The following is a 24,788-nucleotide window of genomic DNA, read 5'->3' as shown; positions in this document are numbered from 1 at the left end:
TTTTTTTTTTTTATATTTATTTATTTGACAGAGAGAGAGATCACAAGTAGGCAGAGAGGCAGGCAGAGGGGGAGGCGGAAGCAGGCTCCCTTTCTGAGCAGAGAGGCTGATGTGGGGCTCGATCCCAGGACCCTGAGATCATGACCTGAGCTGAAGGCAGAGACTTAACCCACTGAGCCACCCAGGCGCCCCCCTGTAGGCTCTTCTTAGCTGTTTTATTGGTTCTCTCTGGTAATGGGGGGAAGCTGATGATTTAGCTTATATTAGTATCCAATCTGCTGGTCTCCTTTGAATTGCTTTTCCCTACACCCTCCACTGTTTTGAGAGAGCCCTCTGTCTTAAACTTCCTAACACACTTATGAATAAAGTAAGTTCCTTTGTGGGGGTGCCTGGGTGGCTCAGTCGTTAAGCTTCTGCCTTCTGCTTGGGTCATGATCCCAGGGTCCTGGGATCAAACCCCGCATCAGGCTCCCTGCTCAGCGGGATGCCTGCTTCTCCCTCTCCCACTCCCCCTGCTTGTGTTCCCTCTCTTTCTGTGTCTCTCTGTCAAATAAATAAAATCCTTAAAAAAAAAAAAAAAAATAAGTTCCTTTGGAAAGAGAATTGGAAGCTCACTGTTTTAAGGCCTGTCTCTAGGTAAGACCTGAGCTTGGTAACTTTTCCTTACTCAATATTTCTTCATTTGCTGTATGTCCTTAGGACCTTTTCCCTTGACTTTAAAGGGTTGTGTTGTTCTATAGTCTTCATCAGTTTTACTAAGGAGAAGGTTCACATAGCTTATCAAGTTGTCATGCTGGAAGTGTATCCTCTGATGTATTTTTAGGAAGATTTTTTAAACCTTAATTCCAAAAATCTGATAAGGATAATGCCAAGATGAAACTGTAGGTTAAAGAATAAAGTGTTGAGTATAATATTAGTAATTACCAATATAGTAGAGATTCAAGTGTATACTACATTTTTTTTTAAGGTTTTATTTATTTGACAGAGAGAGACACAGTGAGAGAAGGAACACAAGCAGGGGAAGTAGGGGAGGAAGAAGCAGGCTTCCTTCCTGCCAAGTGGGGAGCCCGATGCAGGGCTCAATCCTGGGACCCCTGGGATGATGACCTGAGCCAAAGGCAGACGCCTAACGACTGAGCCACCCCGGCGCCCCATGTACTACACTGTAATTTAGTATGTTTCTGGAATACAAGGATGGTTCAGTAACAAATTAGCAACAGTATCAGTGTGAAATGCTGGAAATGAAAACTTTATATGCAAGTAATGTGATTATATTCTTAGAAAAGCTGAATGATTCCAACAGAATGGTATTAGAATTAATAGAATGTGATAAAGGGATGGAATTCAAGATAATATCCAGAAAGAAACAGCCTTTCTCCATTCTGGTAATACCCAGTTAGAAATGAAAATGGGGAAAAATTGGGGTGTCTGGGTGGCTCAGTGGGTTGAGCCTCTGCCTTCGGCTCGGGTCATGATGTCGGGGTCCTGGGATCCAGTCCCGCATTGGAGACTCTGCACGGCGGGGAGCCTGCTTCCCCCTCTCTCTCTGCCTGCCTCTCTGCCTACTTGTGATCCCTGTCAGATAAATAAAAATCTTATAAAAAGGGGGGTGAAAAATCTATTCACAGTAACCCCAAAGTATATAACACAACTAGGAATATAGATTTAAGAAGATAGATATGGGATCTTAAATGCCAAGGATAGGAAATAAAAATTCAACTGAATAGAGGAATATATGGCGTTCTTCTTAAGAGACTTAACAACAGAACAGAATAAACATGTACATCTCCCCGCATTAATGTGTACAGTTCACGGGATTCCAGTCATACTCTGGGGAGGGGGACTTGATGAAATTGTTTTAAAGTTTATATTGTAGAATTAAGTCTAACAATAGTCAAGAAAATTATAGAAAGGGTGGTAATTGAGTTCAGGGAGTTGGTTTAGCAAATACAACTTTTTTTTTTTTTTTAAGATTTTATTATTTTATTTATTTGACACAGAGAGAGAGAGATCACAAGTAGGCATAGAGGCAGGCAGGGGCGGGGGAAGCAGGCTCCCTGCTGAGCAGAGAGCCCGATGTGGGGCTGGATCCCAGGACCCTGAGATCATGACCCGAGCTGAAGGCAGAGGCTTAACCTACTGAGCCACTCAGGTGCCCAGCAAATAGAACTTTTTTAAAGCCACTACAATTAAAATGTGATACTGGCATAGTAATAAAGCGGTGGAACCAGAATAGAGTCTAATGAAAGATGCCGGTATGTTTTGGAACTTAGTAATTGTCAAAGTCAGTACATGTTCCTTCTCTGAAACTCAAGGGCCAGATATTTTCAAATTAGTTTTTGGGGGGCACCTGGGTGGCTCAGTGGGTTAAGCCGCTGCCTTCGGCTCAGGTCATGATCTCAGGGTCCTGGGATCGAGTCCCGCATCGGGCTCTCTGCTCAGCAAGGAACCTGCTTCCCTCTCTCTCTCTCTCTCTCTGCCTGCCTCTCTGTCTACTTGTGATCTCTCTCTGTCAAATCAATAAATAAAATCTTAAAAAAAAAAAAATTAGTTTTTGGATTTCCAAACAGCTACGTGGTAATGATCACTAACATCCCTAGTGGCACCTGGGAGAGTGACTTATAGTTGAACCATCAGTAATGCCTCAAATGACTTATAGAAGTGGGATAAATAAAGATGGTATAAAAATACAATGGAGGGATGCCTGGGTGGCTCAGTTGGTTAAGCGTCTGCCTTCGGTTCAGGTCATAATCCCAAGATCTTGGGATAGAGTCCCACATCATGCTCCTTGCTCAGCGGGGAGGATGCTTCTTCCTCTGCCTACCGCTCCCCCTGCTTGTGCCAATAAGTAAATAAAATCATAAATCTCACACACAAACACACACACACACACACGCACAATGGAGCTTAGGAGAAAACTCTTCCTCTGGATTTAAGATTTGTGGAGAAGGGATTATTACAGACCTGTATGTCAACTTAATGGAGAAACAATTGTTTATCTCATTAGTTTCTGGGGGGAAAAGCTGGACTCCTAACCTACTACCATATATTAAATTCCAGAAATAATGTGAAAAATAAAAGAGCAAAATTTAGAATCTTACCTGCATTACACAAAGCCTTCCTGAGCAAGCCAGGAAATCCAGAGGTCGTGGAGAAGATGACCTTCTAGAATGCTGGGCAAGGGGCCCCGTGTGTCTGTCAGATCACTCACATTCACTGGTGGACAGGGAAATGCCAGAGGCCTTTTTTCTTTCCTTCAACCACATAAGTATTCAACAGGGCTAACATCTGATGCTGCTTAGGAGACAAAGGGATAAGTATATTGTTTTAGTACAGGCAGAGGAAGCCCAACTTACTATAGCTTAATACAACTTTTTGCAGAGGACTGAGGCAGCACACTATGGGTAACCTGTTGGGTAGCACCAATATGGAAGTATTTAAGTTTATTCTGGTGGTGTTTGGTTCTTGTAGCAAAATCTGGACACCATGTAAATGGGCTTCCCTTGGGAGCTGTGTGTACATCTCCGTGCCTACAGGGAGGAGGATCATGTGTTGGCAAGTAAGGAGTTGCAGAGGAAATGGTCTGACCTCGCATCCTAATTGTACATCTTTAACTTGTTTCATTTTGAGCATGCATGAGGACTATCCATATTTTCCCCAAATAGTAGAGAAAATGAATAAAGTAAAAAAGGTGAAGGTGGGAAAAGGAAATAGAAACAGCAAGTGAGAGGATGATCTAAGAGTTGGCTGGGGTGCAGCAGTAGGACTCCTGGGGGTGGGCTCCCCATGCCAACAGAAATAGCTTTTATCTTCTTTCAGCTTATGGCTTTACACATACATTATCTTCATAATGATGAAAGTGAGATTTGCCTGTACTTACGCTACTGAGGAAACCACTTAGCATTTTGGTATAAATCCTTCCAGACAAAAATGCCCTGGCAGGGGTGCCTGGGTGGCTCAGTGGATTAAAGCCTCTGCCTTCCGCTCAGGTCATGATCCCGGGGTCTTGGGATCGAGCCCTGCATGGGGCTCTCTTCTCAGTGGGGAGCCTACTTCCTCCTCTCTCTCTCTGCCTGCCTCTCTGCCTACTTGTGATCTCTGTCTGTCAAATAAATGAATGAAATCTTAAAAAAAAAAAAAAAAAAAATGCCCTGGCATACTATGCACACTGGCCCATCACAGACCTTTCTCACCACACAGGAGATGAGCCTTTTTTTTTTTTTTTTTTTAAATTTAATTTAATTTATTTACTTGAGGAAGACAGGGTACAAAAGCAGTGGGGAGGGGCAGAGGGAGACTCCCTGCTGAGTGCAAAGTCCCATGTGGGGCTTGATCCTAGGACCATGGGCTCATGACTTGAGCTGTAGTCAGTGGTTTAACCAATTTAGCTATCCAGAGGCCCCAGAGATGAGCCCTGTCTTAAGGACTGCATGGGGTTCTTTAGAATGTTTTAACTACTTCACAGAACTTTTAGGTACTCTACGGTTTTTCACTACTGCAACTATGTGCATGTATGTTTCCAAGTCTTAAACTTAGGATAGAGTCTTGTAAAGAATTACTGAGACAAATTTTTGAGACAAGCTTTTGCTTTTGATACATTTTATCAAACTGCTTTCCAGAAAGTAAGTAAACAGTTGACCCTGTCACCCTCAGGGTAGAAGGGTCTCTCTTCAGTGGGCTAAGAGGAGGTATATCATTTAAATGTACTGTTTGACATTTGTATTCCTGTTCTTATATCCTCCCTGTTAATCTTAAAAAGTTCCTTACATATGGGCAGTTGGCTTGTCGTTATGGGTTGCACCTCTGGCTTTTCATAGGTTTCCTAATTTGTTCACTGTTTGTAGTTTTTATGTAAGCACATCAGATTTCTGCTGTACAGCCGTAAAGACAGATGTCTTTAATCAATTACATACAGTACGTATGGTGTGAAGAATGGAGCATTCGAGCAAAGATCAGATCAGGTCTTGGCTCCGTGCTTGTAGAGTGGCCCTACGCTTGTACCCAAGGTACACTTGTACACTGATTTCACCATGTGGTTAGAGTGCTTGGCTGTGCTGAGCTGGGGGCAAAGGGGTTTGGGAGGACTCTGCAGATCTGGTGGGGTGGGGTAGGGGGGCTTTCTGGCGCCCAGAGCAGCCTCTCCAGCCCTACCTGCCTTGCCTGCAGCTCATGATGGAGCAGTCCAAGAAGTCCTCGCTCATGGTGGCTCGCAGCATCCTCAACAACAAAATCATCAGCAAGAAGCTGGAACGCTACCTGAAGGTGAGGCGCGCCGGCCCCTGGCACCTGGCCCCCACGGGTCCTTCCCTCGCTTCAGTGTTGGCCTCCTTCCCTACAGGGTGAAAACCCGTTCACTGATAGCCCCGAGGAGGAGAAGGAACAGGAGGAGGCCGAGGGCGGCGCCCTGGACGAGGGAGCGCTGGTCGAAGCGGCAGGGGGCGCCGAGGGTGCAGATGGCGCGCCGGCGCAGCCCCCTGTGCCCCCGGAGCCAGCGCCGGAGGCCGCGTCCCCACCACCGCCACCGCCGCCCCCAGAAGAGGAGGAGGAGGAGGCCGTGCCCCTGCTGGGCGGGGCGCTTCAGCGCCAGATCCGCGGTATCCCGGGCCTCGACGTGGAGGCCGACGACGACGAGGAGGGTGGCGGGGGCGCACCGTAACCCGGGCCCCAGGCGGGCAGGACCCGCGTGGCCAAAGCTGGAAACCGGGCCTAATAAAGCTCTTCCCATCCCACTTCTAGTTCGTTTGTTGGTGTGCAACAGGGTCGCCGCAGTTGGGAGCGGTGTGCGCCTGCGCGGGGGACCCGGGAAGCGGTGAGGGTTGCGCCTGCGCACTGGCGGCAGGAAGAAAGACGGAAGCGCCTGCGCGCAGTAAGGCTCCGTGGCCTGACCAAAACTCCCAAGGTGCTGTGAAAGCCGAGCCCAAGCAACCGGAAGGCCCGCAGGGGCGGCAGGGGCGACAGGGGCGGGTGCGCGGTGAAAGCTAGCCAATGGTGGTGTGCGGAAAGAGTGACGTATGCGCCTGGTTTTCCAGTAGCGGGCGGCGGAAGGTGTGTTGAGCGCATGCGTCCTGTGGCAGCCTAGAAAAAGGGGCTGCTGGCGGGCCGAGCTGAAGACATGGAGCAGGGCTACGGAGGTTCGTCCTGGTGGCTCAATGCGGGGTGGAGGCAGACGGGTGCTCCCTCGGCAACGCAGCTACGGCTGCGTAGAGGGCCGCGGACTCGGGCCTACGCCGGAGCGCGGTTACTCCAGCCCGACCCGCGGAGAGGAGGCCGGGGCGCGCGCGCGCGCTGCTCATTGGACCTAGGAGCCGTCGTTCCCGGGGCGCTGCGTGCGGATTGGTCGGCCAGGCTTGAGGAGGCGGGCGGGGTTTGGCGGGCAGACGCTGCGGCGGGCTTCGGGGGGCGCCTTGGGCTGTCCTGGCCGTTTCTATCCCTCAGCCCCAGCGAGGCTGGGCCGGTGGACCCGGCTGCTCGGACGCCCGCCTTCCCCTTCCGAAGACCACAAAATGGCGGCGCCCGGGGGCGGAGCCACAGCGAGAGCTCTTGGGGCGCGGGGTCCGCGGTTGGAGCCCGAGGGAGTTGGGCTGCCTGTCTCCCGCCTGTGGGGCTTCGCGGGGGCCTGCGCGCGGTGCACGTGGTCGGTCGCGCGGGTCCCGGAAGTCGTCCGGGCGGCGCGGCGTCAGATCTTTCACCTCCAGTCCCGTGGTGCAGCGCAGTGGTTTTGAGCACGGTCTCTGCGGGGGTCAGTCTCGGCGGACTCCTGCCCTGTGCAGGACTCGTGCTGGCCTAGGGACAAGACTTCGGGGTCAGGTGTTGGGTGTCTTTTTGTGCGTTGGGGGCGGGGAGGGGGGGTGGCCTGGAGGTGGCTGAGCGCTGTGAAAGAGGGAGTGTGCCGCTTGGGCCTCGTAGCAGGACGGATCTTCTCTAGCGGCCGGGTCTCAGTGTCCAGAATCAGGGGTTCCTCGGAGGCGTTTACTCCGTGCTGGCAGTCAGGTTTGCCTGGAGGAAGCAGCCGAATTTTGGAATACGTGGGATAGGACTTGACCGGGTGCAGTCCTTATCCAAGTATGTGAGCTTGGAGAAGCAAGCAGTCTGATCTCGGCCGCAACCGCTAGAGAAGGCACAGATCTTGAAAGGTGGCAGTGTGAGGATCCAGCAGTAGGAATTGCAAGAGAGGTCCTGAGGTGCACGGTGTGCTTTGCCTCCAGGGTCCTGGGGTGCCTCACCTTGGCTTCTCCCCCTCTTTTCTGCAATCTGATGGGGTCTCGCAATTTTTTGCCTGCTTCCCACCAGATCTCTCAGACAGTAATTCTGCCCCGTGTACACATCCTGAGCATGAAGAGGTTTTGTTTCCCTCACTTGCTGTTTGCCAAAACCCTTCAGGCTCAGTTTAGGTGGTGGGGCCTCCCTGAATTCTTCCTAGCTTTGGCACCTAGAGTTATTTCTCAGGACTTCCTGAGTCTTGACAGTTGTTCTCTGGCTGTAGGAGGTATCTAGATCTGTGTTCAGGTCCCAGTTCTTCCATTCTCCAGCTCCAAGATCATGGGCAAGTGACAGCCACTTGAGCCTCTGGGTACAACAGGGTAATTATTACCCACCTAAAGGGGCATTGTGAGGTTATGTGATTAGCGTATGCTACTTAGACCAGCACCCTGTAGTTGGTCATTTGCTGATAGACTCGCTGCTTGGTCTTTCTACCTCACACGTGTAGAAGGCTGTGTGGCATGGGGAGACTGTAGCCTGGAGAGGGCAAACATCAGCAGCATGTCTTTGGATCAAGTACCCTAACCTTTAAGCGTTAGCTTTCTAATCTCTAAATGGCATTCAGGGACACTAACGTGTGCTCAGTGCCTGTCACGTGTTGGACACTTAGCTAGTGGCTTGGGTTGCTCTGGTGAGAGAGACGGTGTATTCCTGTTCTGTAATGTTGGGGATTGTTGACAGGTATGAATAGCTGCCCTTTCCCAGCTCTGTTTGAGGTTCCAGGAACACAGAAATGACAGGCCCAGACAGATGCTGTCATGGGAGTCCACAGGGGCAAGGGAAGCCACCACAGAGAGGAGTGCTACCTGGATACCTTAGGCCAGGCTGAAGCTCTGGGACTTGAAGGCCCAGGGGAGCATTGGAGGGTCCAAAGTCACAAAGACGTGAGGCCTGCAGTGGTACTGTTGTCATCTCCAAATTCTGAACCTTGTTTTTCAGTTATGGGGGACTTAGGGCTGCTTGGTGAGCCAAACCGCCCCCAGGGTACGGACACAACTATGTCCTCTTACCGGGCCAGCTGGCATTTTGTCCTGTGTTCTCCTAAGTTGTGGATTGAGACTTAGACCATGGTCCCTCAGCAGGCTGCTGGCAGAGCTGGCCCCAAAGCCTATTCTCCCCAGCTCTTTTTCTGCCTTGACCTCAGGCAGGTGGAGTGTGGTAATGCAAATCAACCAGCTGTGGAGAACTTTTAGAGGGACAGTGTGCATTCTGGTGCCTTGTGAGGCTGACATGGAACTCTCCTTAAAGGCTATCACTTTTGGCTCCTCAGAGCACCTCAGGAGCACCTCTTGTCTAGTGTGACAAATAGGATCCTAACTCACAGTTCTTCTCTCCGCAGGCTATGGGGCATGGAGTGCTGGACCTGCCAACACCCAAGGTAAGACCTTATGGGGAGGCGCAGATTCCACCCCCACAGGTCTGATCTGAGGTACCCAAACCTAGGGACCATGAACTGGAACCTAGGGAGGCTGACAGGAGGACTGGCGCTAGCCTGCGGATCCAGAGACCTTTTCTGTAAAGTGCTACACAGTGAAATTTGTTTTGGCTTTGGGAGCTACACAGTCTCTGCAATGCAGGAGTCACAGAGATGTTTATTGAGAAATAGTTGTGGCTGTGTGCTGGTGATATTTACTTAAGAGCGCTGAAATTTGCATACCATGTAATTTTCATGTGTGATAGTCTTTATTTTAGGCATTTTGGGTTATTCTAAGTAAATAGCCAGGGGTTTAATGAAAGATTTTTATGACTAATAGACTTTATTTTTCAACAGTTTTAGACTTATGGGATTAAGCAGATAGTACAGGATTCCATATGATCTCTCTACTTTTCACCCCAGGAGTTTCCCTTATTATTAATATTTAGCATTAGTGGGAAACATTTATTGTCAGCAACAAGTCAGGGTTGATACACTGTTGTTAGTTATGATCCACAGTTAATACTCACTGGTTGCATGTTCTGTGAGTTTTGACAAGTATATGAAAGAGGCAAAGAATGCATTTCACGTCATGAAATATTCTTTTTTTTTTTTTTTTTAAATCTGCAACCATTTAAAAAAGTAAAACCCATTCTTAGCTTGCTGGCTGTACAAAAACGGGCAGTGGGCTAGATGTGACGTGGGGGCTTGACTGCTGCCCCTGCTCTGGAATCCAGATCACGAGGCTCTCTATGCTTGAAGGACCCAAATGTCCTTCCTGGTGGTGAAGTTTTCTGCTTTTTGCCAGCATTTGTTCTAGGGGATGAGCTGAGGGCCCTCCTTGTTTTCAGAGCCTGGAACTTGCCCCTAGCACCATTGGGGGTGGTGGAATCACTTTTTCACCCATTACCAAGTTTTAAAGGAGGAGGCCCTTCATGTCACTAGGGTACATAATGTCCCCTTCCTCAGTTGAGTTGAGGACATGATTTTCCACTGATACATTGTCTGTGCTGATGGTGCCTGAGCTCCGGCTGCTGGTGAGAACTGGTACTTTTGAAGGGCTCTGCCAGGAGATCTGGCCTCTTGGCTGGTGGCCCACGCTGGACACTTCCTGGGAAGGCTGCAGCGTCCTTTCCGCTTGTTCTACTCGGGGAGACGGGGCTTGCCTACGAGAGAAGTCTTGGTTATGCTTAGCTGAGTGCTCCACACAGGAAATGAGTTTTATAGCTTGTGGGCCCCAGCCATTCCTGGCCTTATTGGACAGCCAGGGGTGCCTCCCACAGACTGCCACCTACAGCCCTGGACCTGTGGGTAGTAGAGTGAGGGGATGGTTGGCGGGGCTATTTTAGGTACCTTCGCTCTGTATACAAAGCTCTTGTCTGTTTTTGTTTCCTCTAAGGTGCCTACGGAACTGGTGTGGCCAGCTGGCAAGGTAGGCCCTTTGGGTGTCTGTGAGTGGGCAAGATGTTCCTCTGGTCAGCCAACCAGAAGGGCTGGGACACAGGGACCTCCCATCCCCACCTCCCATTCTAGCTGGGCTTGTAGCTCTCCTGAAGACTTGGCAGGTCCAGGCATTCTCAAGGAGAACTTATTGGAGGCCAGGGTTGTGGTGGTGTTCTGGGAGCAGCAGCCCCCACTGCCTCTTGTGCTTTCTCAGCCATCTCTGGCTTTGGATAGGGAATAAGACTTTGGATCTGGCATGGAAAACCTAACCGCTCATTGCTGAGGCTGCCTCCCTGCCCTTCTGCTGCCTTTTGGCAGGCGATGTGCACAGTGTGGGGTGATGCTAGTGACACTTGGTTCCTCGACACTCTTCCTTCTTTATGGGTAGTGGGTGCTTCTCCCCAGATGTGTCTGCCATAGACTGACTTTGTGGCTTGGCTCTTCCTCCCTGTGACAGGTTATGAAAACTACAATTATTATGGCGCACAGAACACCAGTGTCAACACAGGAGCGACCTACAGCTATGGCCCAGCCTCATGGGAGGCCACCAAGGCCAGTGATGGCCTGGGAGCTGGGGGCCCTGCCGTGCACATGGCTTCTTACGGCCCAGAGCCGTGCACCGACAATTCCGACTCCCTCATTGCCAAGATCAACCAGCGTTTGGACATGATGTCCAAGGAAGGAGGCAGGGGCGGGAGCAGCGGCGGTGGGGAGGGCATGCAGGACCGGGAGAGGTGATTATGAACCTGAACCCTTCCCTGAGGATCCCCCCCCCCCAGCCCCAGCTTTGTGCAGATGACAGTGGACACCCCCTCTTCCAGGGAGGGCTTTTCCCCAGCTCCCTCCTGAGTGTGGAGTAGATGAGATGGGCAGAGGCATCGCAGTGGGACTATTCGTGTCTGGGGTGGTGGGGCTTAGCTAAACTACACCAGTGCTAGACTTCTTATTTCTGCATCAGGTACCTGTAGATCTGTAGATCTGTTCTTGTGGCCAAGGGTTTCATGTACCTCATTCAGCAACATCCAAGGGGGTTTGTGTGTTGTGCCTTCCCAACACTGAGGAGACCTCTGTGGTGTTGTTGTGTGCTGTTCTGAACATAGGGAAGCCAGCTGTGAAGGAGACCTGGGCTTGTACCTGGATTATAGTGACGGTTATGCTTCCTTTCCAGCTCCTTCCGCTTCCAGTCGTTCGAGTCCTATGACTCCAGGTCTTGCCTCCCCGAGCACCATCCTTATCGCCCCAGCTATAGCTACGATTATGACTTTGACCTGGGGCCTGACCGAAACGGTGGCTTTAGTAGTCAGTACAGTGACTGCCGAGACCCAGCCCGTGAGCGGGGCTCCCTTGATGGCTTCATGCGGGGCCGGGGCCAGGGCCAGGGCCGCTTCCAGGACCGGAGCAACCCCAGCACCTTCATGCGCAGCGACCCTTTCATGCCGCCGGCAGCCCCCTCAGAGCCCTTGTCTGCTCCCTGGACAGAGCTGAACTATGTGGGTGGGCGGGGCCTGGGAGGCCCCTCCCCCAGCCGGCCACCACCTTCCCTGTTCTCCCAGTCTGTCGCCCCTGAGTTTGGTGTGATGGGCATGCAGGGGGCCGGCAGTTATGACAACTCGGTGTCCTACGGATGTGGCCGGTCACAGACCCGGATGAGGGATCGGGTAAGCCCTCAGGAAGTTCTAATCTGCCTTCTTCTGAAAACAGCTGGGTAGAGGCAAATTTGTGTCCCGTAAGATTCACTCATTTTTTAAGTGCACGATCAGGTTTTAGTAAAAATGTACAGAATTGTGCAGCCTTCACCAGCATCTAATTTTATAACATTTTCATCAGCTGGGAAAGATGCAAACCTCTACCATTAGCAGTCACTCCCCATCCTCGCCTCCAGCCTTGGCAAGCACTAATCTGCTTTCTATCTTTGTAGAGTCATCTCTCCCAACCTTTCATGTGAATGCAATCACATAACGTGTGGCCTTCTGTGTCTGACTTCTGCTCGACATGAAATTGGGGATGGGGGCATGGCTCAACTATGTCTTTTCCCTTTGTTTTCTGAAAATATCTTTTCTGCCTCTTCTCTGATGTTACAACCTCTCCATTCTTCGTTTCTTTGGGGTATCTTAATGGTCCGGGTAAGTGGTACATCAGATGTGCTTGTGTCTGTAGCCCAGGAGGAGAGGGTTTGACCGCTGTGGCCCAGACGGCATGGGCAGAAAACGGAAGCAGTTCCAGATCTACGATGAGCCAGATGCCAAACTGGCCCGGGCTGATAGCGAAGGAGATTTTTCTGAAAACGGTAGGCCCCGGGGGTGTAGGATGAATCTGTTTCCTGCTCAGTACTCTACCTGCCTGCCCATACATACAGTGGACAGGTGTTGAACTCGAGGGTGGTGCATGTCACCCACTCTCCCACGGCCTCCCCTGCAGTTAGCGCAAGCACGGTCACTCTGGATAGTGAACCTGGGAGGGTGAAACAAGGAGTGGACCAACTCCCAAGGGGCTAACTTTCTCTCTCCTTTTTGTCTGGTAGATGATGGAGCTGCTGACTTCCGGTCAGGAGATGAAGAATTCAGGGGTGTAAGTCCATCTTCACTGGTCACCCTTTTTTGTTTCTCTAGTGTGGGATTTTTTCTTTACTTAGCCTTTTCTCCCAAAGAGGCAGGAACCGCTTCTGTGGTAGACTTGATTGCTTTGTGAGTGGATTTAATAGCCTGACTTGCAGCTAGGTTTCTAAGAGTTTTGCACTCATGACAATCCTTCCCTTCTTGAAAAAAATCCCGGCCATTCCTGTGTCGTCAGTGATTTGCATAGCACACGCGGGCTGTGTGAGCCGAGGCTTTCAAACTCGTGTCCTGCCACCCCTGTGCTGGTGCTCAGCTGCCTCCTTGTCATCAGCCCTTAAAGCCAGTCACAGGAGATAGGCATTGAAGGCCATCCCTGAGCCATGACCACACACGAGCACCTAGGTGGTGAGCCTTTACTGTCCCTGCAAACTCTAATCCATGTCTGGGGGTAGCCTGGAGACCTGGATGTGTGAAGGCTTCGACCGAGCGCTTCTGATGGTCAGATGGGGGGGGGGGGGGGGCGTGTCTTACTCGCTCCCTAATTGGTTTGCTTAGATCTTGAGTCTGGGAATCTCTGTGTTTCTGCTGGTGACTTATTTACTCTTGAGCTGAATGCCTAAGAAATGGGCGATGTTTCGATTTGCAGTTAGAGATGCATCATTTTTAATCTACACCTGGTTTGTTACAGCCTTTGGTAAATGTGAACCGAAGGCCGGGGAGCATGGGAAAGCCCTTTTTCGGTACAGCATGCTGGAGCTAGCATCCTGTCAGTCAGGGTTTCTTGACATAGAGCTGATAGATGGGCTCTCGGCACTCCCACGTGCAGAACTGCGCAGGTACATAGTTACCAAGGGTAGTTCTTTGGCCGTAGAAAGAACCAGAGAAGAGCCAGTGACTTTACTAGAAAAGCAGCTGGTCATTGCAGAATCTCAGAAGGCAACCAGGAGCAGTGACAGAACACGCTCAGCCTCTCCCACTGCCCTGGGACTTGTCCTGACACACTGTGACCAGGTGGTGGCAGGGTGCTAGGTTAGTTGTGGAAAGTTATGGAAACTCTACCTCATAGTCCGACTTTGTGTGTTCCCTTTTTCAGGAGGATGAATTCTTCGACCCCGGGAGGCAGAGAGGTAGGCATTGCTTGGTGTCCCTCTGACCTTTCCCGTGTCTGCTCAGCTCCCAGCCGGGCTGGCCTTCTGAGCAAGCCTGGGGCCTGGATGCAGGGACTGGTGGCTCAGGGCAGAAGAGAGGCCGTGGCCACTGGGTGGGCCTTGGCCATGGTGCTCACCCTGAGGCCTTACTCCAGTGCTTAGAAGAGCACTTGCTGGAAACAGATCTGTTTGCCTCACTTGATGGCAGGCTGTGGCGGGGGAGTGGGGGAATACCTCATTTCTGAGTGTCTACAACAGCTTGCAGTGGTAGGGAAGGGAGAGTCTCAGAAATGAAAGAAAGGCGCTCTCCAGCCCGTCTTCTGTGTTACCTATTGGCCAGTGCAGATCCCTCTACTGTCTTTTCCTGGGCTGCTTTCTTTCCTCATAGTTCCTCGGCTGCCAGCCCAGGCTTGTGCCCTCAGCTTCTGTGGTGGGGATGCCGGCAGCAGCAGTCCTCCTGCTGTGCGGGACGGAGTTTAGACACCTGCCCCGGTTGGGAGCTGGGGTGGAGGGAGGGGAGACCTGTCAGGTACACCCAAGCCCAGGATCCTCCAGAGACTGTCGTTGCTCAGCAGGGCTCACCAGTGCCCTCGAAGGGCACCTGCAAGTCCAAAATAAGTGGCAAGAGCAGAGCAAAGTTAAACCTTTTCGACGGGCCATGGAGAAGCAGCCTGAGACTATGTGGCCTTGAGCTTACCCAGAAACCACTTGTTTCTTTTCCTGTTCCCATGGGTCTGTCCGTAGCTGGTTTTCCCCAAGAATCACAGGCTGCCTCCTTTGTGGCTCTGCTCCAGTCAATCTGCAGGCCCCTGGCTTAGATCCTCCTCCTGTGTGTTCAGGCCAAGCCACCCTGCTGAGGTCCTCCCGCCTCAGTCCTGAAGCAGTTATGCCTGTAGCTTGGGACCACACAGCATTTAGCAGCTCGTGCAGCAGGGCAGATGCTAAAGCAAAGGTGACATGTTTATTGCGCACAGGTCCTGCTGCCTACCCGGGATGACTTTGCTATTAAACAGCAGTAATAGTTTCAGGCAGTGACCTCTTGCCAAAAACCCCACACGCCCTTTTGAGAGGCTTCTGAGCAGCGCACGCCGGTCGCCATCTTCGTGGGACAGTCTCGTGACTGGCATCAGGGGTAGGGGTTACAGTTCAGATGCTTATCCAACCTTTCCTTAGTGTCTGGCCCTGACCCTGAGCCGCAGTGGCCTGGCCTGGCCTGACGCTGGGACGCTGGGCTGCACAGCTCTCGGAGGAGCTCCTGCACTGGCCCCAGGGGACGACGGAGGACCAGTTGGTCTCTTCCCACTTTTGTTTCTAGGACTGCTTCCCTCGTAGCCCTGGGAAGGCCCTAGAATGGACTGTTTTTGTGAGTGGAAGATAGAGTTTGGGCCAGCAAGGACTGTCAGACCTGCTGAGGCCCTAGTTCAGAAGAGGCTGACGGGACAGTCGTCATGGTCCACCTAGAGGTGGGACGGAGGGCGGTAGAGTGGCTTGCTTTATTTTCTGAGGCCTTCCGTCTGCTGCCTCTTTATCTGGGAAGAACTGCTTCTCTCTCTCCTTAAGTGACTTTGGGAGAAGACCCAATGGTAGGGCACTGGATCGGAAAAGCAGGATAGGAAAGGACAAGAGAGCAGGTGGGCCATGGTGTGAGTGGGATGGGCGGACTGGGTCTTTGGCCCATCCCAGCCTTATCAGGCCATGGGGGGGAAGTAAGGTGACTCCCTGGGAACTCCCAAGGGTTCTCATCAAAGGCCCATCCCTGTTGGGAGCCTTTGACAGACTGTTGGTGCCTCAGGGTGTCCTGACCCTGCCCTGTGTGGAGGCAGCGGCGGGTATGGGGGCATAGTGGCTAAACTGGCCCCCAGCCCCATCAAGGCCCTGGTGCTCAGCTCCTCTGTGGACTCCTCAGGGCGTCTCGAAGGAACTTATCTGTTGCAGGAGAGAAGGACGATGAAGATGATGAAGTAAAGAAGAGAAGAGAAAAGCAAAGGAGGAGAGACCGGATGCGAGACCGAGCGGCCGACAGGTGAGGAGGCAGGCAAAGTGGGAGGTTGGCCGGAAGCTGAGCACTGTCAGGGTTCTCTGGAGCCCATCTGTCTTCACTCCACAATGCAGGAGCAGCTCGGTTTGATCTGCCTCTGGAGCCTGTCCTCTGGAGCCTGTCCTCTGGAGCCTGTCTGGAAATCCGAGTCAGGTGGAGAGGAGACAAAACTGGGGAAACAGATGGCATTCTGTTCTTGCCAGTGGGTCTCTGTGGCCCGCATGTATCCAGCAGGGGGCTCTCTTGCTCTCTGCTCCCCTCCGGGGAGTTTCCTTGCCCCTGGTTTGTATGTGTCACTCCGGAGAGGTGAACTTCATTCAGCAGAACTGCTAAGAAGGTGCTTTGGGTGTCTTATCCAAATCCAGACCACCTCCAGAGTTCAACATGACAATTACGAATGCAAGGATAGTACCTTACAGGTTTTGTCTCTAAACAGAAAAAGAATTGCAAAAGTGCAAAGGGTGTTGGTGTGACCACACCATGTGCCTCTCTGTCTCTCCAGTGATCAGGTGACTACTGACTAGAGATGGAAACTACTGGTGGCCACGGGAGCCCTTGGTTGCTCAGACCTTGACCACATGTGGTTTTTCTCTACACACAGGCTCTCCTTTTGTTGTAAGGGGGGATCCTTGCCCTTAAGGCTCAAATGGGGTGGTGCTTTTTCTGTGCGAATAAATGCAAAAGAAACTTTAGCAAAAGAGCCAACAGTTGGGGTGCCTGGGTGGCTCAGTGGGTTAACCTTCTGCCTTCAGCTCAGGTCATGATCTCAGGGCCCTGGGATTGAGCCCCGCATCTGGGCTCTCTGTTCAGCAGGGAACCCCCCTCCTCTCTCTCTCTGCTGCCTCTCTGCCTACTTGTGATGTCTCTCTCTCTGTCAAGTAAATAAATTTTTTTTTTTTTTAAAAGAGCCAACAGTAGAGCAAGAAAGCCAGGAACTAGAAGGTAGGATCTTCTGAGTGTTAAGAAGAAATTCATCAAAATGCTTGTTTTCAAACAGATGAATAAATGATGGCTGGGTCAGATTATTTTCATACCCCAAGAGAACTGAGATGACTTTTTCAGAAGGAATCTTTAGACTCCACCCTAGGGACAGAAGGTCCTCAAAGAGACTTGGAGAGATTGTTACAGAGGAGGTAAAGCTGAAGCAGGAACCCCACACTTCTTTGATAACTTCCTGATACCCGTTCGTACTCATAGGGCCCTAGAGCTTTTACCTTCATTCCTCTGTCAAGGGACGTGCCTGAGTGGCTCAGTCGGTTGAGCATCTCCCTTGGCTTCAGCTCGAGTTGTGAACCCAGAGTCCTGGGATCAAGCCCCGAATAGGGCTCCCTGCTTGGTGGGGAGCCTGCTTCTCCCTCTCCCTCTGTCTCTCCCCCAGCTTGTGTTGTCTCTATTGCTCACTTTCTGTCTCTCAAATAAATAAATAAAATCTTTAGGGAAAGAAAAAAATCACTCCTCTTTTGAGAGTATATGCAAAACCAGGTGTCTTGTGCCTTGTTCGGACGTCAGAAGACAGGCATTGGGAGCTGGCAGAAGTCTGAGTTGGTAGATGTGGAATCCTGAGTGCCACAGGGCCTATGCTGTTAGCCCAGATACACCAAAGCCGCCTGGGCAGAGCACAGGGAAGCAGCGCCCCCAGTGTGAGGACATAGGGCTTTGTTGGCTGTTCTCCCCTTGCCTTATAGTATGACTACATTTGTGAGGTTTTTAAAATATACAAGAAAGATTATGGTTTTTAGCTGTAGAATTTGATAATGATAGGTCTTAATGTTAAGTCCCAGGGGAAAATTGTTCTTGGGTTTTGTGAGTTTTAGATCGTGGAAGGTCTTCAGGAATTTATCCCTCACACTAAAATGAGGTTCCCATGTGTTATCCTGGTGGCTCAGGAAGAAGTTACAGAGTTAGGTACTACACCCGCATCCCCTCCTCCCCAAGCAGTGGTCTGGGGCCTTCAGGGAGTCCACAGTTTGGAAAGTCTCCACCTTAGTGTCTTCTCTTTTGGGCCCTTGGGCCAAAAAGACTGGTTTGGTGCATGAATCATTTTCCTAAAACACTTGCAAGATTGCACCCCCATTCTCAGGATAGGGAGACCTGAGGCGTCTGCTACTCTGATGTCCCACACGAAGTCAAAAGTCTTGGTAGATTGCTTCCCCGTTTCCATTTCTATTCTGACCAAAGATGAGCTATTATTGTTAATGTCATCATTCTTCTCGTCTTTTCTCCAGGATTCAGTTTGCCTGTTCTGTGTGCAAGTTTCGTAGCTTTGAAGATGAAGAAATCCAGAAGCATCTACAAAGCAAATTTCACAAAGAGACACTGAGGTTTATCAGTACCAAACTCCCTGACAAGACGGTGGAGTTCCTCCAGGTAAAGCACACTTGGCCTCAATCACTGTTTCCTGATGGTCCTCCAGGAATTGATCCCTCACAGAGAAGGGAAAGGGAAGGGAAATAAGAGGCCTGGACATTTCAGAATAACAGCATACAAGTTCCAAGTCAGAGGGACAGCTAAGCACTCCTGCCATTGTAGTTCCCATGAGTTGTGCCCACAGAACTGCTCGGATAGCCGTCTTCCCATCTGTGGGGTAGCTGAGACAGAGCTGTCCTCTGCCGGGGGCTTGGTAGCCACCTTGGTGGACTGCCTCTGGTGTAGCGAGGAGAGGCACATACACCATGCTGTGCTTGTTTCATTTGGTGACATCTCCTCTAGGAGTACATCGTAAACAGGAACAAGAAAATTGAGAAGCGGCGTCAGGAGTTGATGGACAAGGAAAGCACAAAACCCAAACCAGATCCTTTCAAAGGTGAGTTGTGATGCTGGGGCGCGCCATTCCATGTGCTGCTAAGACATGAGGCATAGCGCAGAGCCAGCCCAGCGCAGGGCTGCTGAGGATGTGATGGGAGGATCCTCGGGTGAGAAACTTAGCGATGGAAAGAACCTTGTGAGCATGGCCTGATGAATGTCACAGCGCTGCTGGCAGCTTATTGGACTGATAGGAAGCCCTCTGGTGTTTTTTCCTTCTTTTTGTGGAAAAAAAAAAAAATGACGAGAAGGATGAAAAAAGTTGAAGATCCCCAGGTATAGAAGGGCTTCTCTCCGCACACCCATGCTGGAGGGCAGGTGATGGCCCCACAGATGCTGTCCTAACCTGGTCCTTCGGGACTGCCGGGAGCATATGGGGGCCCTGCTGGGGGCAGGAGGAGAGCATCACTTGCCAGCTGTCCCAGATCACACCAGACTTGGGTTCTATCTACAGGGATTGGCCAGGAGCACTTTTTCAAGAAGATAGAGGCTGCTCACTGCCTAGCTTGTGACATGCTGATCCCCGCGCAGCATCAGCTCCTCCAGCGGCACCTGCACTCGGTGGACCACAATCACAACCGCAGGGTGAGTCCCCTCCCCGGGCTGGGCCAGGTTGGGACCTACAGTCCGCCAGCAGTGGGGCGCAGAGCCTTCTGTGTCTTGCAGGGAATGCTGGCATCTTCAGGCGGTCTTGACGGAGTCCGCTGAGTCTGTGATTTCATCAGTGCTCATAAGAGGCATTCCAGTCTCTACTAAAATGTGAAAAAAATGTGTTGCTTAGGGTTGACTTAGAGTAGCTGAAATTCTCCTGGTTGAGAATGTTCCCTTTAAACCACACAAGTGAGTTTTCCAGTTGCTGACAAACTGGGTTTCCTGGGAGCAGAGGCTGAGGGCTGTTCAGAGCACAGTGGCCTAGGGCACCCGTAGTTAAGAACTGACTTGGTCCTACTTAGCTGATGGGGCCCAAGACTAAATGTGTAGCTTGGTATTAGCAGGGGTTTTTTGTGTGTGTGTGGTTTTTTTTAAAGATTTTACTTATTTATTTGAGAGAGACCATGAGAGGGGAAAAGGTCAGAGGAAGAGACAGACGCCCCATGGAGCAGGGAGCCAGATGTGGGACTGGATCCTGGGACTCCGGAATCGTGACCTGAGCCGAAGGCAGTCGCTTAACCAACTTAGCCATCCAGGAGCCTGGTTTTAGTTGTTTTGTTTTGTTTTTTGTTGTTTTCATAAAGGGTCAAATCACAGACTTTGGCTTTGCAGGCCCCAGGGTCTCTACCACCTCAAGGCTGCTGCTGGTGGGCAAAAGCAGCCAGAGTCCAGATGGAAAGCATAGGCGTGGCCACATTTGGCCCATAGCCTCTGGCTTGCTGAGCCCTGGTTTAATGCCTGTCCTTACTCCTGCCTTAGAATCTGCTAGTTTGTGAAAGGTCATCCGGAGAGCATAGTACCAACAAGGGGTTATCTAATTTGAATGGGTCGAGCTCTAAAACAGCCAAGTAGTTGAAGCATTCCTACTTCTGTGGCTGAATTTGTCACTGTAACTCCGAAAACTGAAAAGAAAAACTTGCCCTTCTGCTACACCAAGCCCACACAGCACCTGTCTGCAGGTGTCCTCATTCTGTCCTTGCTCATGCACATGGGACCTGGACGTCCTTGGTGTCCTTGTGCTCTTATCTTTTATCAGACTTTTCTGCATTGCCTCATGTTCTCAGTTCCACTATCCCTCCAGGGCCACCTTTCTCTCATTGCTGGAGTCTAGCATCAGAGAACATGCCATAGTGAAGAGAGATGGTAGTCCTCGTCCTGTCTCGGGCTGACCCCAGGGCAACTCAGGGGAGCCTGGCTAGTTTTTCTTGCCCCCCCCTGTGTACACCATGTGTAAAAGTTCTCCTTTGGTTCCATTTGCAGTTGGCTGCTGAACAGTTCAAGAAGACCAGTCTCCATGTGGCTAAGAGTGTTTTGAACAACAGACACATAGTGAAGATGCTGGAAAAATATCTCAAGGTTCGTGCTTAGGAGTGCGGCGGACAAGAGAAGCTTCTGGAGCGCAGGATGAATCTGCAAGTGTGGAGCTGCATCCAGAGCACAGTGTTTAGCATTTCTGAGTCTTGGGAGGAACGGCCAGGTGCAGGGATGTTTCTGGCCGGGTTTCCTGCACCTCCGCACTTGCCCAGGGTCTGGGATGTGGTCCTGCTTGATTGGTCTGTGTGGCGGTGCGGGCTCACCATAAGAAACCTCAAATATCTGTGAAATACTGAGCGAGTGATACTGAGGAACTCATAGGGAAATCCAGGTTAGATTATGCTTGTCCAGGAAAGAAGCCAGAAAGAGGTTTTTGCAGCAGAGGCAGCTATCCGTGAGCCAAGAGCGTGAGGGGGAGGGAGGGCCAGTGCTGCCACAATACTGAGCCTTAGTGACGGGAGCAGAATAGTAGAGTTCCAGACAGGGTGCCCTGGAGCGAAGCCCAGCTGGACAGCCCCTGCTTCCTCCTTGGGAAGTCCATTTGCTAAACACTTCCCCCCCCCCGACTTCAGTGTGGGGGGGTGCAGGGTTAAGCACCAGCACAGCCTGACTACGAGGACCTGTTTGCTAGCCTCTCGGTTCTTAAATTCTTCTCTTCGTGCCAGCCATTAAAAGCATAGAATCTAAATAACAATTTAAGAACGGTGGCTGGTCAGTGCTTTTGTTTGTATTTTATTTTAAAGATTTTTTTTCTTCTTTTGAGATTTTATTTATTTATTTGACAGAGAGAGAGACGGCAAGAGAGGGAACACAAGCAGGGGGAGTGGGAGAGGGAGAAGCAGCCTCCCCCCTGAGCAGGGAGCCCAGTGCGGGACTTGATCCCAGGACCCTGGAATCACGACCCAAGCCGAAGGCAGATGTTTAACCAACCAAGCCGCTCAGGCGCCCCGATTTTTTTTTTTTCTTAAGTAACCTCTGCACCCAGTGTGGGGCTTGAACTGACCCTGAGGTCAAGAGCCATGTGTTCCCCTGACTGAGCCAGCCAGGTGCCCCCTAAATACTGTATTTTTAAAATCCATTTCTTGATCTGCTGCTGATGTTTACATTTCCTAAGCTAGAGACAGTTTTAGCTGAATTTTCGCTTTTGAGAGTCAGATTTGGATTCCGTCCTGGCCTTGGGCAGCTTGCTGTCTCCTTACCTACAAAATGGGGCAGCTGTGTAACCAGGGCTGTGTACTTAAATGACACGAAAATTTAAAATAGTCTTTTTTGTTTCAATTGGGTTAAGAAATCCTAAGTCTTTTTGAACCTTTCTTCACTATTACATGCTTGAATAAAAAGTGTAAAACGGGGGCAGTTGTATTAAATATTTGTAGATAGGGGCGCCTGGGTGGCTCACTAGTCAGTTAAATGTCTGCCTTTAGCTCAGGTCATGATCCCAGGGTTCTGGGATCCAGCGCTGTGTCAGGCTCCCTGCTCAGTGGGGAGTCTGCTGCTTTTTCTGCCCCTTTCTCCCAGGCTTGCTCTCTCCTATGCATGCGCTCTCTCTCTCTTTTTTTTTAAGATTTTATTTATTTATTTGTCAGAGAGAGACACAGCAAGAGAGGGAAGGAAAGCAGGGAGAGCATCAGCTGAGGGAGAAGCAGGTTCCCCACTGAGCAGGGAGCCTGACTCGGGGCTTGATCCCAGAATCCTGGGATCATGACCTGAGCCAAAGGCAGACACTTAACCAACTGACCTCCCAGGTGTCCCTCTCTCTCTTTCTTAAACAATTAAAAGTCTTTAAAATAAATTAATATTTGTAAATCATTCTAAAATATATTAAAAGCTTTTGAATGAGGGAGGAGAAGTACATCTTTCAAAAACCCATTGTGAATATTAAAATTACTAGTATGCAAAACAAGAATAGCCCCTGATTCTGCCTTCCCCATCTGCTCTAGTCCTAGCTAACCAAATAAGAAAATAAGAGTTAAAAGACAAAAGGTGCAAAATGGTTGCAGTGAGGCTTTTCTGAGAAGCCTTTTCTGAATCCAGAGGTGCTGAGCACCTGTTGGGCGCACTCCCTTGCTGTAGTGGGAAGTGTTTCTCTTGTTGGCTGTTCAGCATAAAAACACGGTACCCTGGGCCCCCTTCAGTCTCCCTCTGCCCTGACTTATTGCTCTTCCTGGCCAGGGTGAAGACCCTTTCACCAGTGAAGCTGTCGATGCAGAAATCGAAGGAGATGACAATTTAGGAGGTGAGGAGAAGGAGGAGACACCCGAGGAGGTGGCCGCGGAGGTGTTGGCTGAGGTCATTACGGCAGCAGTGAGAGCGGTAGATGGGGAAGGAGCCCCGGCTCCAGCAGGCAGTGACGCGCTGGCCCAAGGGGAAGGCCCCACGGACGCAGCCCAAGCCGCTTGCGGTCCCCACTCCGAACAGCTGGTGGGAGTGGAGGCACCGTGTGGCGTGGCCTCCGAGAAGGGCAGCGCTGAAGTGGAGGCAGGAGGTGAAGCCGCCGAGGCTGGAGGGGACATGCAGGCAGCCACAGCAGAGGCGGAAGGCCCCGTGAGGGTCGTGACTCCGGCCCCGGCTGTCGCAGAAGCCGAAGCAGAACAGACTGATGCGGACCCCAAAGACGTCCCTCCCACAGAGTGACCCTCCTCCCTGTCACCAGGGATGTGTTTCATCACACGTTGCTCTTTTCCCCTTTTGTTTGTAAGCAGAACTAGGGTGTGTGTTTCTGGAACATGCTGGAAACTTTGGTGAAGAGACCCAGCCGTTTGCTTCAAAAAAGTGTACCTCACGGGCTTGTGTTCTAGAGTTGTATGGCTTTCTGCCTCGGTTCGAAGGCTGCAGAAGTTGTACATTCCCCATGGCTGTGAAGTCTCTCTACACTGCAGTTGGAATAATAAAAGTTGGGTAATTAGATTTTGATGATATTTTGCTTGTTAAATACAGCAGCTGGCTGAATGCCCTTTTTATTTTATTTTTTTTTTTCTGAGAGCAGCTTAATACTGGGATGTATCTTGCTTTATACAGGATTTTTTTTTTTTTTTTTTTTATTTTTTAAGTTTTAAGACTTGGCTTTGGCTTCAGTTTTTGACCTGCTTTGGTAGCACACTGTGTGTGGTGTGTGATCCTCACAAGACGTAGCGGGATCTTGTGAATGCGACGTTGGTTCTGGCACATCCATGAGCTCTGCTCGAAGGCCTCATGAATTTGGTGGACCTGCGCCCTCGGATGCCTGCCCACCAGCCCCTCCAGAATGAGGACGTTTTGCCTAGGGCATTATTCTCCCAATCTCTGTAGTCTCTGGTGAATCACTCTAGTTTGGAGGGTTTTTGTGTTTGTCTTTTATTTTTTCCCCTCTTTTTTTTTTTTTTAACCTCATTTGTGTTTCTCTGTTATTTCAGGGTTTTTGTTTCTGTTTTTCCTTTAAATTGAGTTACTACTTCCTAAGTATATTTAAAAACAAAAAAAAACCTTAGTATCACTCCCATGAATAGAAAATATATAAATTGCCATAGATAGATGCTATCTGTAAGAAGTGAATATAGTGAAATAAACACATTTCAGATAAATACTATTCCTTTAGAGGTTTCTGAATCTGTGGGAAAGGAAAGCTAGCACGTGTTAAAGGATGGCAAGCAACAGTCACACTTTCATATAATCAAAAGAAGTGGAAGATACTTCCCTCTGGAAATGCTGCTTCTGGGTCTGTTTTCCCCACAAACCCTTAACGGTCTCCCTGGGGGAAGCATTGGCCAGAGGGAACTGGCAAGATGGTAGGAGACTCCATGAGTATCTACTGCGTACCAGGTGCTCATGCATGATAAAGGTGAGAGACAGGCCCTGCTCTCAAGGACCTGTACTGGAAATGCGAGATGAATATTTATGAAAAGTCAGTATAAGAATTAGAAACAAATAAATTGCTCAGTAAGCAAGAAAATGGTGTCTCTGAATTGTCTGTGCCCGTCGCCACTACTGTTAGCGTCACTACCGTTACATTGGTGCGCCCTACCCACAACCCACAGGTTGCGGGTGCCCTTTGAAGTTTCTTCTCTTGAGGCGAAAAGGTTGGCGGCATTGAACGTCAGTAGTCTCAGAAAGGGTAACAGAACTCTGAAACTGCTCTTTTGTCTCTCGTAAATAATCCGAGGCCTAGCCTTAAACCAATCTAAATG

General features: G+C 50.4%; 2 protein-coding genes across 9 annotated transcripts in view; both read left to right on the top strand.

Moving 5' to 3' along the window:
• The window catches only part of AKAP8L (A-kinase anchoring protein 8 like), a 27,556-nt gene extending 21,826 nt beyond the window's left edge, over positions 1–5,730 (top strand). For 2 of the 4 annotated variants that reach the window (XM_032867494.1, XM_032867496.1), the window contains 2 exons: positions 5,167–5,262; positions 5,339–5,656. In XM_032867494.1, the coding sequence (XP_032723385.1) occupies positions 5,167–5,262; positions 5,339–5,656 (414 nt within the window). Of the gene's footprint in view, positions 1–4,915; positions 5,007–5,166; positions 5,263–5,338 lie in introns of all 4 variants that reach the window. The other 2 variants (XM_032867495.1, XM_032867493.1) reach the window with 2 other exon arrangements.
• A 285-nt stretch (positions 5,731–6,015) lies between these two features.
• On the top strand, positions 6,016–23,536 carry AKAP8 (A-kinase anchoring protein 8). 5 transcript variants are annotated; one of them, XM_032867497.1, is made up of 14 exons: positions 6,016–6,131; positions 8,600–8,638; positions 10,074–10,106; positions 10,575–10,851; positions 11,286–11,775; positions 12,275–12,404; positions 12,639–12,685; positions 13,766–13,799; positions 15,756–15,843; positions 18,084–18,225; positions 18,568–18,661; positions 19,115–19,245; positions 20,572–20,667; positions 22,798–23,536. In XM_032867497.1, exons 1-14 carry the CDS (start codon positions 6,113–6,115, stop codon positions 23,257–23,259), a joined length of 2,082 nt encoding a protein of 693 aa, XP_032723388.1. In that variant the 5' UTR covers positions 6,016–6,112; the 3' UTR covers positions 23,260–23,536. The 5 variants fall into 5 exon arrangements, with proteins under 5 accessions (XP_032723388.1, XP_032723392.1, XP_032723391.1 ...); XM_032867500.1 differs by lacking the exon at positions 6,016–6,131 and adding an exon at positions 6,363–6,739; XM_032867502.1 differs by lacking the exon at positions 6,016–6,131 and adding an exon at positions 6,771–6,807.
• The last annotated feature ends 1,252 nt before the right edge of the window (positions 23,537–24,788 follow it).

The sequence above is a fragment of the Lontra canadensis genome, unplaced genomic scaffold, assembly GCF_010015895.1.
Source record: "Lontra canadensis isolate GAN:19392208 unplaced genomic scaffold, GSC_riverotter_1.0 scaffold35, whole genome shotgun sequence".
Taxonomy (NCBI): domain Eukaryota; kingdom Metazoa; phylum Chordata; class Mammalia; order Carnivora; family Mustelidae; genus Lontra; species Lontra canadensis.
This window is presented reverse-complemented; position numbering and strand designations above follow the sequence as displayed.

Coding starts and splice junctions, on each gene's coding strand:
- AKAP8 (XM_032867497.1), top strand. Junction 8,639..10,073: donor TGGACCTGCCAACACCCAAG/GTAAGACCTTAT, acceptor GTTTCCTCTAAG/GTGCCTACGGAACTGGTGTG. Junction 10,107..10,574: donor TGGTGTGGCCAGCTGGCAAG/GTAGGCCCTTTG, acceptor TCCCTGTGACAG/GTTATGAAAACTACAATTAT.